Below are 19263 nucleotides of genomic sequence, written 5' to 3'. Positions count from 1 at the left end.
AAAGAGTGTGTCTTATTAAAATTGTGTTGTCCTCCCTCCCCTTATATTAAATGTCTGTGTTTCTTATGCCAAAGGGAGTTGCTAGGGTCATCACTTCAATTAAAAGGATATTCTTATGGTGTGGGGATTCAAAGGATAAAAAAAATTATAAAGTTACATGGCAGATAATGGTCAGGGGAAAGAATAGAGGAGGTCTAGATGTTGCTTCACTGGAAGGCAAGAACAAGGTGTTGCTATTTAAATGGCTATGAAGGCTATGAGACTATAATCTTGGAGGATGACAAGAGCTTATCAATAAAGAGTATCAGGTTTCCTTCACTAATGGCCTACCAATACTTCATCCATCTATTTCAGAAACATGGCAATCCATAAATTCTTTCATCAGCACAGACTCTGCAACTAGAGAGGCTTTGAAGATAATTGTTGGTATCGGGTTGGCAATGACAGAGACATCCACTTCTGGACAAACAAATGGTTATCTAGTAGGATGTTAAAAGATCTCTATCCACGTCTATTTTACTTGTCCGCAACACCTTCATCGTGCTTGCTAGATATGGGGGAGTACGTCTCAGCTCAGTGGCAGTGGAGGCCTTAGTAGACAAGATGCCTACGACCATTAAAAGAGGATCAATTACAGAGTATGACTCAGCTGCTAGCAAGTACAGCTCTGTACAAAAACAGAGCTGATACAAGAATGTGGGGAGGAGAAGCAACCGGTGCTTATACTATCAAGTCTAGAAGTGAATTAATTGATAACATCTATTATCCAGGAAACTTCCCTTACTCTTCCCTCTTGTGGAAAAGATTTTCCCCATCGAAGATTAAAATGTTCATATGGTTGTTACTGCATGGCAGAGTGTGTACTAGAGCCTTCCTAGTGCATCATCATTTGATACATCCCAGCCAAGAAATATATCCCTTTTGTGAACATGAAATAGAACATGATAATCATCTTTTCCTTCATTGCTACCACAAATGGAGACTGTGGCAACAATTTCAGAACTGGTTTGGCATCTCTGGGTGTATGCTGAATAGAATAGATCAAATCATCAACCAATGACGGGACATGGCAAAAGGTAAGTTCCAGTGAAGTGCCTTAATGATGCAATTGTATGGCATTTTATGGGGGTATTTGGACGGCAAGGAACAAGCTGATCTTTTAGGATAAGATGACGGATTAGAAATATATTCCGTTTTACACATTCTCCACCCTCTTACACTTTGGTTAAAGGCTTGGAATAGTAACTTTACATACACAAGGAATGATTTATTTAGAGGCCCTAGCGTCATTTTATCATAGCCTAATAAGTGAAGTATTCTTGGTTTAGGAGCTTATCAATACTTCTTTTGTATACATCCTTTAATGTTTTGAATTCTAGTTTACAATAGCCTCCTCTCTTTTAATTCCCTCTCACTCACATATTTTTTAAGTTTCAAGCAGTGGTTGATCATCCATGCGTTCTTAATTTCTCGTGTGTGGATCCAATGCAACCCAAAACATTGAAATATTCGATTAAGGTTTTCACATTAAAGGTTCTTGTTGATCTCTAGTTTTTGACGAGAACAATCGAACCACTTGGTCATACTGGTGAGCTAGAAACTTACGATACAAATTAAAATAATGTTGTCTAGCAATCCTGATGAAGGTCAACGAGAGACTATGTGGAAGTGCTCCCGGAACGGTTTTTCAAGTTCGTCAAACGCGCAGGGTGCCTTGTACGATTTGCTTGAGAGAAATGAAACAAGAAAAGTCAGCTAAAGATGCTTGCTGAAAAAGGACTCTAATAATCTGTGTTGACGTATAATTATGGTTGCCTTTTCCTATTTTATATCAATTATCATGCATCTGCATGTAATTGACAAGAATGAAGGAACGGCACACAGTGAGTGCGAAACGAAATCAATTGCTAATTATTCTAACACTTGGACGGGCTCGGTGAATTGACTCGCTTATTCGAGACTTATAACAGCTTAGATTGAAGAAAAAAAAAATTTAGTTAATTCGATGATGTAATTGATCCAATTAAATCTGATAAATTAAAATATACTCAACAATTTGCTAATTCTTTTTTTTTATTATTAAAACAATATTATTTTAATTATTTTTTTAATCAATTTGAATTGATATGGTTAAACCCTCTCTCCCGTAATCAAGGCATTGCCCCAGTCAAACATCTGATGGAGTTTTAAAACTACGCCAATTATAATGAATGCTTAGGTGTGAAAAAAAAACGATAACCAGTAAACAAGAGGTGACTCACCTACCTAATCCAAGCCCTAATTTTAAATATATTATTCTTTCAAAGCCTAACTTGGTTTACTACTTGATTTCGATGTAACTTGGAAATAAAAGTTGAATAAGACCACTCCACTACTAGCACACAACATGAGAAACCATGCAATTTCCTTTCAAATCCGACTTGTTTTCATACGACGAGGAACCCTTTATAAATACCTCATCAAGCCTTCATTCTTCTCCATTCAATCATCCATATCTTGACCCCTCTCAATCTCTCCTCCATCAATACTTCAATATCTTCTTGAGGTGTACACATTTTACTTGCCTAGCTCGATTAATTTCTAATACACACAACATGAAGCATCTTAAGATATTCTTTTTGCTAGCCATGCTCATGTCTTTAGCCATTATTCTTTCTGCTACACCGTCTGAGGAAGAATCATTCCTTGACTTTGATAACGAAGATGAGGAAAATTCTGATCTTCCACAGCCTGAGAACCAAGAAACAACTTCATCTTTACGAGGGGCAAACCGGTTTCTGGCCCAGACTCGGGCTGTCATGACATGTGACAGGTACCCTAGGGTTTGTCGTGTCACGGGCAGCCCCGGTCCAGATTGTTGCAAGAAGAGGTGTGTGAATGTGATGACAGACAAGTTCAACTGCCGCATGTGTGGTAAGAAGTGCAAGTATCCGGAGATTTGCTGCAAAGGTCGGTGTGTGAACCCGATGTCTAACAAGAAAAACTGTGGGGGCTGCAGAAACAAGTGCAAGAAAGGGAGTAAATGTCAGTATGGAATGTGCAGCTATGCATAGAAATCCATGGTTCCACGCATGCACGTATGTATCTACTTGATCTGGGACCAAACAAGTAGAGATTTGCAGCTTAAATTGAATTTGTTTGTAGTAGAAACAGCTACATCTATACATATGTAGTTAGTAGCATGGTAGTTTGGGCAAGGAAAAAAGGCGAACCATCTTCCATTAATCATCGGCTCCGCTGGGGTTTTATTTGTTCTTTCAATTCAATGCCTTATTGTAAGAAGGGATATATATATATATCCTTAATTCTTGTATTGTTTCCAGTTAATTTTTCTATATATGGTTTATAGTTGGTATTTTTCTTTTTTTCATTTTTCTACTATTTATCGTATTTATTTTGGATTAATATCTTGGATTCGGATTAATTATTTAACGATATTCAAATTTGGGGTCTCTACATACTTTACCCTAAAAGTAAAATATTGAGTTTAAACTGGTAATTGAAGTCAATTCATAGGTTGAATTTTCTTCTTTTTTTTTTAATAAAGAGAAGTCAGGTATTTTTTTATAGGATTAACATTTGCACACATATATATGATATTTGAAGAAATCCTTACAAATGAATTTACCTAAAAATATATGTCCATGTGCTTGTATATATATATATATATGATTTAAGATTTAATAAAAGAGAGGCGATTTAGCACAACAAGATAAATAAAATTTTAATGGAAACGACGTTGCTACTAATTAATGTTTTCCTTTCGTTCTCTATTTCCTTCTTGTTTTCAAATAAGGAAAAAAAAAACAATTTGTCCGTCTTCATTTTTACTTTTATCTCAAATCTTCTTCCCTCATTTCTTTCATTTTAATTATTTGCACTCTTTTAAGTTCTTCATCCTTCAAGTTACAAAATAATATAAATTATATTTTATAACATAATCTAATAGTTTGAAGTTAAAATAATTATTTGATATTATATTAAAATATTAAGAGTACAAATTTTAATTTTTGTTTGGCTATTAATTTTATGAGCTTTTCAATATAATCTTGATGATTATCCAAAAAATATAAAATTTAATATTCTCATTTTCTTTAATTAAAATTAAAAATTAATCATAAAATAATGACATATTCATATAAATTTTAAATTCAAAGAGATTTTCTTTCAATGCATTAAACAATAATATAAATAATATATTGACAACTTAATTAATTACAGATATTTTTTCGCATTCTAAAATATTTTTTTTTAAGTTTGAAAGTGAGTGGGTTAAAAAATTCGTGGGCCCATTCAGCTCGCTAAAAAGGCTTAAAATTGAGCCGATTTCCTAGAAGAGGTAAAAAAAATAAAAAAATCAAGTGAACTTGGTGAGCTAAAAGCTTAAGATACGAAGATAATGTTGTCTAGCAATCGACCCTGATCAATGTCAAAAGAAAGACTCCGAGAAAGTGCTCCTATAATGGTATTTCAAGTTTGTCAAACGGTCAGTGTTCTTGTTTGTACGAATATGGCTAGAAACGTGGGCTAACGGTGTGTTGCCGAAATGGAGTCAAATCATTTGTGTTGACACATCATGGCGGCCGGCAAGTTCTACTAAACAATTATTTGACATGATCTAGAGTTTTGTTAAACCCATGATTAATGGTATATTGGTAGTATTTGTAAATAATTAATAGCAGCTAGCTAGAAAACATTAGCTTTGCACGAATATATATATATATATATATATATATGACAGAGACCTCGAAATAAGCTTTGCTTTGCGATGCCGTGATATCAGGATGATCTTTTTTTTATACATTTTAAGTTTTTTGGTTAGATAGGAATTGTCAATTAATATTATAATTATTAAAAATTATAATTGGTTTTTAGAGATTTTAGACAAAGAATTGATTGCATAAAAAAAATACACTAGTATTTCTAATACACCTTACTTGATATATTTACATTATTTTTTGTTTGTGGTTGTTGTTGTTACCTATCCCCGTAACATAAACCCCGTAACATAAACTAAAAAAAAAATATTGGAAGAAAATAAAAAGAATATATCAATAAAAAGAATATATTATAATGTTTAGGAAATTACAAAAAACTGATAAAGGAAGATCAAAAGAATATACTAAAACTCCTAAGTGTGTTTTTTTTTTTCATATCCTTGTATTTCACTTTGATTATTGATTTTATGATCTTTTCAACATACTTTAGATGATTATCTGAAAAACTCTAATAGTATATTTTTGACTAATAAAGATTCAATTGGCAAAGAAAAATTCAATTTAAGAAGAAAAATTTTAAATTGAATGTTTAAGGACTTGATTGGATTTTTTCAAGTTTTAGTTGAATTTATTGGAGTTTTAGTTGATATTTTCAAGAAAAATTAATTTTTGAAGTCAATTTATGTTTTAATTGGAAGAAATTATAATCTAGGGGTTGAGTTGCAATTTTTAATAGTTAATTTCATCAAATCAGGAACTTAATTGCATAAATATTAAAGTTTAATGAGCAATTAGATATTTAATTGAAAAAATTCAAAATCAAGAATCAAACTAAAAAAAACATAAATATAGGTGTTGAAATTAACTACATCAGGGGTTAAATTAGAAAAATTAAAAATTTGTTAGTCAATTAAGGATCAAAATACACAAATTCAAAATCAAGAACTAAAATTAAAATAGCAGACAACTTTAGGACTAACAATTAAATTTGTTATTGATAAAATTACATTAAATTAAAAGTTTTAAAAATAATTAAGAGTGCAATTAAAAATAATTAAGGATTAAAATAAAATCTATTAAATTTCTAATTAAGAACTTTAATTTTTGGAAATTTCATTAAACATCATTCATCTTCCTCCTTGGTAGTTTGTTAATTATTTTCATCCAGAGAGGGGGGTAAACCTTTGTGTATGTTGACGGTAAAAGAAAGAGCTAAGGTGAAGAAAGGTTTAAGACGGGCTCTTCATAGTTAAATGTGGTGGCGCTAAGTAGGGTTTTTTTTAGTATCTTTTGGGATAGTGTGTAGTGGAAAAATTAATTCATTGTGGTTTTTATTTTTTTATTTTTATGACTAATGCTTTAACTAACCCCTTTCAAGATAATCTAAACCAAAATCAATCAATTTCAAGAATTAATATATGCCATTAATTTGATTTTTTTGTTTCTTAATTTGTAGAAAAACTTTTAGGCAAAACAAAGAAATATGATTTCTTGGATTAAAAATATTGATTATAGATCATTTGATTAAAAATATATTGCTTAACGAGAAGATTTTTTAATTTTTAAAGTGGTCATAACCCTTTCACAATTACAATTATATATAAAAAAATTGCATTTTTTGTCATTTTTTATTTATTTTTGAAACACGAAAATGTTATGAAATGACTGTATATTAGCCAAATCATGTCTGAAAAATTTTGATTTTTTATTTTTAAAAGAAATTTTTGGGTTAGAAAATGTGGCATGAAAAATGATAACAAATATATTTCACCCGTGACGTGAGAGAAATTGACAACTAGCTAGTATGAAGAGAAGACTTGCCTACCGTCGTCTGATTTCTCTTCCAATTTATACCTAATTTAAAATATAATATTCTTTAAAAACCTAACTTGGTTTACCTTCGAGAGTTCGATGAAAACAATTCTCCTGGGGCCGTTGAATAAGACCACTCCACTAATAGCACACAATTTGAGACACCATGCAATTTTCCATAGTCCAAGAGCCTCCTGTAATTTCTTCTCTATAAATACCTTCGAGTTCTGCTTTCTTCTCCATCCCAAGCATACTATATCTTCACCACTCTCCTTGATCAATATTTTTCATCACTTTCAACTACATTTTACTTGCGTGGTCACCATAACACACACAGCATGAAGCTTCTTGATATATTTTTTGTCCTGGCAATTATCATGGCTTTAGCCATTTCTCTTACTGCTACACCATCCGAAGAAGAGTCATCCCTTGACTTCAGTGAAAATGGAGATGAGGAAAACTTTGATCTTCCTTGGCTTGAGAGCCAAGAAACAACTTCATCTTTGCGAGGGGCAAACCGCTTTCTAGCTCAGAAAATTCGGGCTGTCATGACGTGTAACAAGTACCCTAGAGTTTGTCGTGCTAAGGGCAGTCCCGGGCCGGATTGCTGCAGGAAGAAGTGTGTGAATGTGATGACAGACAGGCTCAACTGTGGAATGTGTGGTAAGAAGTGTAGGTATCCTGAGATTTGCTGCAAAGGGCAGTGTGTGAACCCGATGAATAACAAGAAAAACTGTGGGGGCTGCAGCAACAAGTGCAAGAAAGGGAGTAAATGTCAGTATGGAATGTGCAGCTATGCATAGAAACGCAGGCCGGTGCTATGCTTATATATCCATATCTGATTTGGACCCAAACAAGAATGAACAAGTAGATATTTGTAGCTTAAATTCATTTGCTTCGATATTGGAGCTTCGTATATCTTTTTTGGGGTTTATTTATTCTTTCGATTCTACACCATAATGTAAGAAGGGATATGTCCTTCACTATTATTCATTTCAAGATATATAGTTTTTCCTAATCATCAAGTGTAATTGCTGCCAAATATGTTTTTTTTTTTGTGTGTTTCCATTATTTTTGTTTTGGAATTTATAAGTGGAGATATTAAAAAATAATATAAATTATATAATATAATTTCATCTAATAATTATTGGATGGAGACCAAGGGTGGAGGCATGTATGGGTTTAGGCGAGTTCTAGCCCAAGTCAAAATTTTATCAATATTTTTAAATTAGTTTTATATAATTTTTTTTTATAATTCTCAAGTATCAAAAAATTCTGAAAATTAATATAGAACCTTTTAATATGATGCTTTAAGTTGGGTTAAAATTTTAAATTTTTTGAAAAAATTCAGAAATTTAATAAAAAATCATAGTTTGACTAGTTTTACGTTATTGAGTATAATTTTTAATCCGACCATTAGATTAAGTTGAATTTTATGAGGGATCTAAAAATATATTAAATAAAATATTGTTAAAATTTTAGGATTAATAGAGTTTGGTAGTGCTAACAAAAAAAAAATCAAATAAAAACAAAACGACTTATTTAGGATTTAATTATTTTATAGTTTTGTAAAATTAATTTTTTAAAAAAATATTTTTAAATAATTACTGATAAAATTACATACAATATTTTTATGCGAAAAATACTAATGAAATAAAGCGGGTAATCTTTTTATGTGTATATTTTCTGTCAATAAATTTATCATTAATAGTATTTTTTTATTACTAATGCACGAAAACTTACCTACAAAAGAGTATTTTCATTTTTATAAGTGGAGATATTAAAAAATAATATGAATTATATTATATAATTTCATCTAATAATTATTGGGTGGAGACCAAGGGTGGAGGCATGTATGGGCTCAAGTGAGTTCTAGCCCAAGTCAAGATTTTATCAATATTTTTTAATTAGTTTTATATATAAAAAAATTGTAATTCTCAAGTATCAAAAAATTCTGAAAATTGATATAGAACCTTTTAATATGATGCTTTAAGTTGGGTTAAAATTTTAAAATTTTTGAAAAAATTCAAAAATTTAATAAGAAATTACAATTTGACTAGTTTTATGTTATTGAGTATAATTTTTAATCCGACCATTAGATTAAGTTGAATTTTATGAGGGATCTAAAAATATATTAAATAAAATATTGTTAAAATTTTAGGATTAATAGAGTTTGGTAATGCTAACAAAAAAAAAGTCAAATAAAAGCAAAACGACTTATTAAGGATAAAATAATTATTTGTCATTAAAAATAAAACAAATTAGTTGCTCCTTTCTTTTATATATTGTCGACTAGGCAGAAGCAAAATAGAAAAGGAAAAAAAAGAAAAGGCGAGAGAGAAAAGTAAGGGAAAAACATAAAAAATCCAAAAAAAAAAGTATGAGAATAACTCTGTAAATTTACAAAGTGCAACATATAAAATACTAATCTAAGAAAGAATTAAGTGAAGGAAGGAGGAATTGAGAGAGGAAAAAAATTAATTATTTTATTTTTCAGTTGACATAAGATTGTTACTTTATTCCGGTTAAAGGGCTGTTACAATATCGATTCAGATTCAATTATAGATGAATTATATTCCACAAAACATCAAAGGATGTAACTTTAATAGTGAGTTTATTTTTACTTTCACTTGAATTTTATATATTTTTAAATTTATTTTTTAATATTTTGGGTGATGTATTTGAATTAAAACTTTATTGTTAACTTTAAAAATTCATATGAGTTAATAATTTATCTTAAAAAATAATTATATATTTATTTAATAGTTTAGAGCAGGAAAAATTTCTAACTCCGCCCTTGGTTGATATGGTTCTTTAACATGGTATTAGATCCTTAATGATCAAGCGGTCATGAGTTTAAATTTCACCATTCTCATTTATTTAAAAAGAATTAAACACAATAGCATATGTAAGTTCTAAGTCTAAAAGACGTTCACTTGAGACGGTGTATTAGAGAATAATATTAATCATATCTTATGACCTTATTTAAGAGTTTAAATTATTGAGTTGAGATAATTATTTGATAATAAATAATATAATAATAAAAAGAAAAATTAATAATAATAATTTTATTTAAAAAAATAGATGGAGAAAAGAAGCATATGATTAGTTTTTTGTTACTGTAATAATCGAGGAAAATTTATTTCACCAAGGAATATAAAATCTAACCGATATTTATTTTACTCAACATAGGAAAAGTGACCTCTAATCCTGCTAATATTTATATATTTAACCATTTGAGAGGAAAAAAAGAATGAGAGAGTTTATATGTTTGTGAAGATATAAGTATATAAAAGATAAAAAATAAATATATTTGATTGGATGAAAGAAAATAAAGATAAAAAATAAATTTATCTTTTAAATAAATTAAGAGTGAATTTCTATTATTCCCAAAAATATAAGAATATATCTTATCTATTTTTATTGTTTTTATCTCTTTTTTTCAAGATAATAAAATAAAAATTATCTAAAAGTATCTATAACTGTATATTTTCTAATTTGTTAGAAAGGTAAGAGGGAACATAATAAAATGAAAAGGGGATGGAAAAAACATTTCTCTTTAGATCCAAAAAGAAAATAATCTAATTTGGAAAGAAATATTACATAAATATTAATTTAAATAATTTTTTAATTTTATAAATTATTCATTTTGAATTTACATCTAACATCTGTAACTAAACTAAAGGAATATTGAATAAAAATATTCTCTTTCTATATATGTCTTTTGTTTTATTATCAGAAAATTAATAAATACAAATAAAAATATTAATGGAATATTTTCATTGATAAATTTATGATAGATTTTACCAACAAACATATTCCCTCAGTGTATACTAAGAGAATTATAGTGACAAAATAATTAAAAGTAAGAAAAAAAAAAATGATAACGTGTCATTTATGCCAATAGAATTATTGATAGAATAAAGTATTATCGATAGATACATCGATAAAATTATTAGTAAACTGTTAACATTGTTCATCATGACAATTATAAAGAGAATTATCACTAAAAAATTCAATTGGTATTTTCCATGGAGCTTTGGAATTGTTTACTTTTCAATTGCACTTTTAATTATTATTCTTTACAAACAAAATCACTGATAGATTAAAAAGTCGTAAGTGATATTGAGCGGGTTTTTAAAATTTTTTGATTAAATTAAAAAATTTAATTAAATATTATAGACAAAATCACCGATGAAATAATTAAAAAATATTAATATTTAAGTATCCATCCATAAAAAGACTTAATAAAAAGTCTAGAATCCCTAATTTTACAACAGACATGGCTCCGTTCTTCTTCTTTTTCTTCTTCTTTCTTTTTTGTTTATGTAAAAAACATCAATATCCATTTCTTTATCTTCTCTCCTCAACTCTTTTTTTCTTTTTCTTCTTCATGCTCAAGTATGTTATCTTCTTCTTTCTTTCTTTTTCTTCTTAGTTTTCTTTAAGTAATATACTTTATAATTTTTTTTTTCTCTTCTTAGTTTCACTTACAACTACATTAAGGTAAGATTTTTTTCTTCTTTTTTCTTCTTTTTTTCACTATTTTTTAAATTTTTTTGTTCTTAATAATTGGATGAATATTGTTGTAGGATTATTTTTTTTTGTATGAGATCAATTTTTAGTTGATTTATTTATAGGATTTTAAAATTTTTAGTAATTGCAACTTTATTTGTTTCATACGAATTTTTTTAGTTGAATTTATTTTTTCTTGTTATTTATTTGTTGCAAAATTTGTTTGAGCTGATTTTTTTTCTAAGTTTTTTTTTAGTATTATAGAGTGTTGATTTATATTAATTTAATTATTTTATAGTTTTGTAAAATTATTTTTTTAAAAAAATATTTTTAAATAATTACTGATAAAATTACATACAATATTTTTCTGAGAAAAATACTAATAAAATAAAGCGGGTAATTTTTTTATGGGCATCTTTTCTGTCAGTAAATTCATTATTAATAGTATTTTTTTATTACTAATGCACAAAAACTTACCTACAAAAGAGCATTTTCATCTATAATTTTATTAGTAAATTAATTATTAATGAAATGACACTATAAATATTAATAAAAATTTTCATTGATAAATATAAAGATTATGATAGTGATAGATAGGACATTGTAATCACTTGATTATTTTTCTTTGGATTTTTTCTTTTTTTACAATTAGCATACTTAAAATTGAGCCGAATTGAATCCAAAAAAATTGAACAGAATGGCTAGACGGTTGAGCCAGAAGCTTAAGATATGAAGATGAGAGTCCAACAACCTTGCACAAGGCCAGAAGAAAGACTATGAGAAAGTGCCCCCTTCACGGTTTTTCAAGCTTGTCAAAGACGCGGCGGGGTTCCTTGTACGGTTTTGAGTTGTAATCCTAAACAATTAGCTGTAACCCACCGTCTCCCTCCACAGTACTTAAAGTTTCAGCCCTCCCTAAGAGTTGAAAATATCTTGAACCAATAAGGATGTTGCATTCAATTTGGCAACCTGTGAACACGGTAGAATTTTCTATTAATTTCTATAACTTTTCGAATAAATTAAATTATCAGTCAGGAGTTCTTGTGGTATTATATCCATGTGTCCATAACGACAAGCACGATAGATACTGCTACCTCTCCCTACCGTTATCATCATCGTCACAAGCACGATAGATACTGCTACCTCTCCCTCCCGTCATCGTCGTCGTCATCGTGGTAATAATTATCCTTGCTTTTTCCCATCAATTTTACATCGTGCATGTTCTTCTCATTCGTCAAGAACTTAGTAACATATATTTCGGCTACGTGGAAGAAATTAATAACTATATGGATGGATGAATGAATGTATATGTATTTTTGAAGAGGAGACTTGCCTACCTAATCTTAGTCGACGTATAATTTTTCATCCAATTTAGACCTAACTTTACATCTAATATTCTTTAAAAGCCTAACTTGGCTTACCTTGAGTTTGACAAGAACTCTTAAGGCCGACGTTGAATAAGACCACTCCACTAATAGCATACCATACGATGAGAAACCATGCAATTGCCTATTATAACCAAAGAGGAGCCTAGCTCCTTGATCAGTTTCTTCTCTATAAATACCTCTGCAATTCTCCATTCTTCTACATCCAAAGCATTCATATATATCTACACCATTCTTCTTAATCAACAGCTCTTCGCCATATATTTCAAGCTATATTTTGCTGCGTACACGTTATATAACACGCGCATACCATGAAGTTTCTTAAGATATTCTTTTTACTAGCAATGTTACTCGGGTGTTTAGCCATTACTCGTTCTGATACACCATCCGAGGAAGATCAATCGTCTCTTGACTTCATCAATGATGATGACGAGGGAAATTCTGATCTTCCCTGGCCAGAGAACGAAGAAACAACTTCATCTTTACGAGGGGCAAACCGCTTTCTCGCTCAGACTCGGGCTGTCATGACCTGTAACAAGTACCCTAGGGTTTGTCGTGTCAAGGGCAGCCCTGGTCCAGATTGCTGCAAGAAGAAGTGTGTGAATGTGACAACAGACAGACTCAACTGTGGCATGTGTGGTAAGAAGTGCAAGTATCCTGAGATTTGCTGCAAGGGGCAGTGTGTGAACCCGATGTCTAACAAGAAAAATTGTGGGGGCTGCAGCAACAAGTGCAAGAAAGGGAGTAAATGTCAGTATGGAATGTGCAGCTATGCATAGAAATTGTTCCATGAGATTTGTTTATTATTTAAATATGTAAGAGGGATACCCTTAATTCTTGATTTATTTCATGTTGGTCATAGTCACTTGCTTGTGTAAGTAAGTTTAGTTTAATAAATGAATTAGGATTTGAGTTATAGTTATAAAATAATATTTAAGAAAGAGATTTTCTTATTGTAGAATTCAAAACTCAGTGAAGCTTTTACTATATTAAAATTAAAGATTTCTCCAGCTATTATTAAGTGGTTAATGTTTTTATGTCAAGGGGATCTTCCTTGACTCTTTCGGAGAAACCTTAAATTAGCTTTAATCATATTACCTAATTGAGATAAAAAACAAAATATTTATCAATTGGGTCTCACATTTTTCAGGTATTCTCAATTAGATTGTATAATACCAATTTTTATATATTAGTTTTTCACGAATACATTTTGAAAATCTCATCATTTATAGCATAAAATATACATATTAGACGAAATAATATTAATAATTAAGCATTTAGAAAAGGACTCGATTAAGAATTATTTAAAACATTTTAGACCCAATTAATTTTTTAAGTATTTTTTTATATAATTTTGACATATTAATTTTAATTTTTTTAAAAATATTTTAATATATTTTAAAATAAAAATTTTTAGACTGTACTATTAGGATACATGTTTCTAGCTAACAAATCTATAATATTATATTAAGAACCTTATGTCTGCAACAGCCGTAAAGGAGAAAGAGATGCAAGGTAAAAAGGACCACGTCAAGAAGTAGCAAATCTATATAATATAAATATTTCTCCAAGAACATTCTTCTCATGTTATGTGACTCGAATCAAGGAATATATTGATGAAGATCCTTGATAAATTGTATATCATGATCTCCCCATAATATATCTACATTGAGGGCTTTGGATTGGCCAGGCAATGGCTTTGATCTCTTGAAACGTCCACGTTTTGTCTAGCCATCAAAATCCTAACAAACAACTTAACCAAATCGTGCTAACCACCTTCTTGTATCTTGTTTATATAATCCCCTTGTTTTATCCATTTGTACCACCCAACCACAAACGATGGCCTCGCTAGCCCACGTCCTGTTGCTTTCATGTCTTGCTACATTCTTTGCTTCAAACTTGCAGGCTGATTCACTTAACTACAAGCCTAAATCCTTATCAGGCTATCTTCCAAGAAATTATAAGAAAGTCCTGAATACCATAGATTCATGTTGGCGGACGGAGTCCGATTGGGCTACCAATCGTCGTGCTTTGGCCGATTGTGCTGTGGGATTTGGCCAGGCTGCAATCGGAGGGAAATACGGGAAAACATACGTTGTCACTACTCCGGATGATGATCCGATAAATCCGAAACCAGGCACGCTTCGGTATGGTGCTATCCGGACTGAGCCTCTTTGGATCATTTTTGCCAGAGACATGGTTATTACACTCGAAAATGAGCTTATGATAAATAGTTACAAGACTATAGATGGGAGAGGTGCTAATGTCGAGATTACAGGCGGGCCGTGCCTAAAAATTGAACATGTTAGCCATGTTATCATACATGGGATTAGCATTCATGACTGTAAGCCAGGTAAAAAGGGGCTTGTTAGGAGTAGTCCGAGGCACGTTGGTGAACGCCGAGGTGCTGACGGAGATGCCATTGCCATCTCTGCATCGTCTAATATTTGGATTGACCATTGCTATCTTGCTCGCTGCATGGATGGCCTAATTGATGTGATTCATGCTTCCACTGCTGTCACTATCTCTAACAACTATTTCACCGAGCATGATAAGGTAAGAAGAAAACGCTTCCCCTCATTAGCCCTAGCTTATATTTTCCGATCACGATCACTAACCAATTTGGTACTACCAGGTGATGCTGCTAGGACACAACGATAAATACACTGAGGATCAAGTTATGAAAGTAACAGTTGTCTTCAATCATTTTGGCCCTAAACTCAATCAAAGAATGCCAAGGTGAGTTGATTTATATATTATTAAAATCCCATGACATTTATCGCTTCAAATCTAATGCAAAAATTGTGTTCAAAATTACACGCAGAGTAAGGTTTGGTTATGCCCACGTTGCCAACAACAGATATGATAAATGGCAAATGTATGCCATTGGCGGCAGTGCCGGTTCAACCATATTCAGTGAAGGGAACTACTTCATTGCTCCTGACATTTCCTATGCCAAAGAGGTGTGCATATTTTTTTTTTAATAAGAGAAATTATTACATGGACTTGCTTCATTGTTTTTGTTCAACGCGCCAACCCATTACAGACTGTAAGGTTCATTGCTTCGGCAAGCTAAAGCTATTTTAATCCACCGTCCTAGATTCATGTAAAAATTTTGTTGTCTTTCATTAGCAAGGAGCACTTACTAAGAAAAAAATGTATTATGCCTGTAGGTTACCAAGAGAGAGGTTTATGGTGGTTGGAAGAATTGGAAGTGGAGGTCATCCAAGGATGTATTTATGAACGATGCTTATTTTGTCCAATCTGGATATGGAAGGTGTGCACCACGTTATTCCAAAGCTCAGTCCTTCACAGCTTCTCCAGGAGCTATGGCTCCTGCTTTGACATCTGATGCGGGCCCTTTAAACTGTGTTGTTGGTGAAGCATGTTGACACAAGGGACAAGCCATTTTCTAGGCCAGTATTGCCTACTTGTTCTTTACAATATTTCTTTAGATTTCTTTCATTGTAATGAGCATTTGCCGTTGTTTTTTAATGGGTTAATTGTAATAGAAATTTGAATCCTTTTTTCTTTAAACAGATAGTAATTTGTATCATGGTCATCCTACCATGTATAATTAGAGAAATGAAAGTTTCTATATTGGAGTCCAAACGGATTGGAGGGCAGAAACGAATATTAAAATTAAAACCTTGATATAATTAAAGATCCATGTAGTATGATAGAGATCACTGTTTATAAACTTATTATACCTTATTGCCACAATAAGAGATCAGATCATATGTAGCGACAAATTATCAGAGATCAGACAAAAATTCTTCTCTATCTTGCATTAATTCTTGCAATATCCAATGCACACTTGGAACGATTTAGTAGATTTTCCAAGCTTTACTTATAACTTCAGATTAGGCTTGCTATGTCAGTGATTTTTTTTTGTCTTTGGGATAAACAAGTCAACCAGCTTGAGCTCGTGCAACCACGTTTTGTCTAGCACCAAATTCTTAGCAAACATCATAACCTAAAATACAAATCAAGTTTTTTAGCCTCTAGATTGTGTGACCCTCCTTCTCTTGTTCTATAAAATTTTCTTCTTTTATCCATTTTCTTGAATCATCAATCACTCTACCCGTGGCGCCCTCGCTATGAAAGTAACTGTGGCTTTCAACCGTTTTAGCTCTTGACTTATTAAGAGGATGCCAAAGGTAGGAGAAACAATACATTTTGAGAAATAGAAAAACGAGGCATTGTTTTGTGATAGTTATAACTGGATATCAATCTAAGTTTCATTTTATCTGTCAAATCTAAGATAAATTTTGGGGCCTCATGTTGCAGGGTAAGGTTTGGCCATGCCCATATTGCAAAGAATAGATATGACGAATGGAAAATGTATGCAACTTGTGGAAGTGCTAATCCACCTATTCTTTAGTGAAAGGAACTACTTTAAATCTCCTCGAGATGATTCCAAGCAGGTATAACTAATTAATTATTCTTAATAATATCCCATGACCATCATGCAGATAGCTAGATATTCTTAATTATACCCTATATATGTACAAAGAACTAGTCTTTAATTCATACGGAGAATGTTTCTTACATGACAGGTTACAAAGACATGGCTTCTTGGAAAGCATGTATAATAATTTTAGCACTTTGATGGAATTGTATAGGGACCATACATGTCTGCCGACACAGATTTTTAAGAGGCAGTGTAAAGCAAGATGAAATCCACCAAAACTTGATGCTCCAGTTAAAGCAAGTTTGTGATCATTAATTATATTGGTCATCATAATTTCTTCACTTTTGTTTGGTTCATAGTCTTTTTTTTTTTTAATTACTTTTATTCAAGGTGTGAGCAGGATCAACCTAAAATCATGTTGCTTGAAATAGTGTGATCAAGTGACAAAGCCAATTAAGCTCAGTAGCTGGTGCACTATCTAGCTCTGACCAAAAAGGGGGTGAAAGTAGGAAAGTTGACAGAAATTGTGAACCCAAAAGCAAAAAAAATATCTTATATTACTGTATAAACAGTTCAGGATAAACTTGGAAACGAAGAGAACAGATTCATGAAGTGGCTTGTTAAAGTGCTAAAGGCAACTCAAAAAATAGAAAAAAAAAGAGAAAAGAGAAAGTGATGGGCATTCACTTTTGTTGATTTGTTTTTAAAAGAGCCTATTCTCATTGCTTTGAACCCCACATGTTACTGGTGCTGTGGCTCTCACTTTCTTCCAATACCAGAGACCAGCACCAATCCCTATGGCCCCAGCTGCTGAGACTCCAGTTACAGTCCCTGCAAATCACAATAAGAAACATCAAAAAAAATAAGCCTGATCTTTCAATTCAATATCCAAAATATTCCCAGAAAAAATTACAACTACATGTAATACTCCACCTGCAATGACTCCTGCCTTGCTATGGCTAGTAGTGCTGTGATCTGCAGACAGATATAAACAACTGTTGGTTTGTGACATTTTCTTTTTAGAATGTTGATGAAAAAGCTTGAATACTAACATACCATTGCAATAAGTTGTGACATTTGATCTCTGATTGCATAGACATAAGAAACTCTGTGATTGGGTGTCAAATCCACACGATCCACCTCCTTTCTTCATGTCTTGACATTGAAGGCAATCTGTAGTCACTGGAATATCAAAATCAACTCTAATACCATACTCAGGTACTTGATCATCAGGAGCATTTACACCAGTCCTCCAATAAATACTAGCATAGCTAGCACAATACTTCAGCATCAGCCTCAACGATTCAGTCGCTTTCGGTAAGTAAGAGCAGCAAGAACTACTACCCAATGCAGTAGCACATCTTGGCAAGTGCCTGCAAAGATAACTAGCACTATCACATGTTGAGTCGCACCGATCAGGAAACCTCTCACAGAAGATAGGCTTTGGCTGAACAATCACCCTCTCTTCGCTACAATTGAAGAAGAGATAGTCATTTTGAGCGGAGAGTGTTAAATGTGTGCTTGTGTCAAGGCTAAATGGCCTAGTTGCACGAAAGTGAGGACCATCTTGACAACTCCACATGAATGGATCAGTGACTATCATGTGAGGATCTGAGTAGCTTATGCTACGAACTTGGTATCTCCCGGAAGGCGTTCGAAGCTCAAGAAAGCCCGAATCGGAGCACACAAGTATGTGTCTGTAATATGGACTGCCACAGCCATCATCAATGCCAAAAGGGTAGCTTATCGGAATAGTTCCACATGAGGTTCTGCAATGGCCTGCAGCTTGAGCTTTTGTGAGGAAGAAATATGGAAAACTGAATATAATGAATAGGAGACCAAAAGAATGATGAAAACAAGAACATGAAGAAGGGTTATAAGCCATTAGAAATGTGATGGAAGTTTTGAGTGTTTGATGGTTAATATCGAGTTTGTGTGGTTTAAAGATAGCGATGAAATGAATAAAGGGAAGGCTAAACGGGAGTCGCAAGAATATATCTCGGAAGTGTTCTTTTTCTTTTTCCTTTTACTTTTGTTTACTTTTTATGCTTGTTACTTTGTTTTCACTTGTTCTTTGCTTTAGGGTTTTAGAAGAGAATCTAGAGACAAGAGAATGGTCGATGGAAGAGCATGTGTCCTTGATCTGTTCCTTGATTTGTTTATTTTCTCTGGCAATGATTTTGGTCATGAATCAAGATGCATGAAAGTGACAGCACCATGGGCAATGGGGGAAAACCAAGAGGCTAACCAACAGGGCTCATGAAACTCTGGATACATTCATCTTTGGTCCAGAGGCTGTGGTCTGTGGACTATGGATGGGAGACTTGTCTATTATGTGAAAGCATGAGATTACCTTCAAGCCCAATGCAAAGACATTCATTGGAGGTCCATGGCTGTGGACCAACACTGCTCATATGAG

At 32.0% G+C, this 19263-nt stretch overlaps 5 protein-coding genes across 5 annotated transcripts; 4 read left to right on the top strand and 1 right to left on the bottom strand.

Annotated features, from left to right (window-relative positions):
* Positions 1-2498: 2498 nt before the first annotated feature.
* LOC105141444 (uncharacterized) lies at positions 2499-3315 on the top strand. The gene has a single exon (XM_011048666.1). It carries the CDS (start codon positions 2595-2597, stop codon positions 3051-3053), a length of 459 nt encoding a protein of 152 aa, XP_011046968.1. The 5' UTR covers positions 2499-2594; the 3' UTR covers positions 3054-3315.
* Positions 3316-6789: 3474 nt separating this feature from the next.
* On the top strand, positions 6790-7572 carry LOC105141442 (uncharacterized). Its single transcript, XM_011048665.1, has one exon. It carries the CDS (start codon positions 6869-6871, stop codon positions 7331-7333), a length of 465 nt encoding a protein of 154 aa, XP_011046967.1. The 5' UTR covers positions 6790-6868; the 3' UTR covers positions 7334-7572.
* A 4989-nt stretch (positions 7573-12561) lies between these two features.
* Positions 12562-13352, top strand: LOC105141441 (uncharacterized). The gene has a single exon (XM_011048664.1). It carries the CDS (start codon positions 12742-12744, stop codon positions 13207-13209), a length of 468 nt encoding a protein of 155 aa, XP_011046966.1. The 5' UTR covers positions 12562-12741; the 3' UTR covers positions 13210-13352.
* A 917-nt stretch (positions 13353-14269) lies between these two features.
* Positions 14270-15834, top strand: LOC105141440 (probable pectate lyase 16). The gene is made up of 4 exons (XM_011048663.1): positions 14270-14986; positions 15066-15169; positions 15255-15393; positions 15604-15834. The coding sequence occupies exons 1-4, from the start codon at positions 14270-14272 to the stop codon at positions 15820-15822; spliced, it is 1179 nt and encodes a 392-aa protein (XP_011046965.1). The 3' UTR covers positions 15823-15834.
* A 1537-nt stretch (positions 15835-17371) lies between these two features.
* Positions 17372-18882, bottom strand: LOC105141439 (uncharacterized). The gene is made up of 3 exons (XM_011048662.1): positions 17901-18882; positions 17778-17819; positions 17372-17675 (listed from the first exon to the last, which is right to left on the bottom strand). Exons 1-3 carry the CDS (start codon positions 18727-18729, stop codon positions 17548-17550), a joined length of 999 nt encoding a protein of 332 aa, XP_011046964.1. The 5' UTR covers positions 18730-18882; the 3' UTR covers positions 17372-17547.
* Between the last annotated feature and the right edge of the window lie 381 nt (positions 18883-19263).

Source organism: Populus euphratica, unplaced genomic scaffold (genome assembly GCF_000495115.2).
Source record: "Populus euphratica unplaced genomic scaffold, PopEup_1.0 scaffold119.1, whole genome shotgun sequence".
Classification (NCBI taxonomy): Eukaryota; Viridiplantae; Streptophyta; class Magnoliopsida; order Malpighiales; family Salicaceae; genus Populus; species Populus euphratica.
The sequence above is the reverse complement of the archived record's forward strand: the minus strand, read 5'-3'. Positions and strand labels throughout refer to the sequence as shown.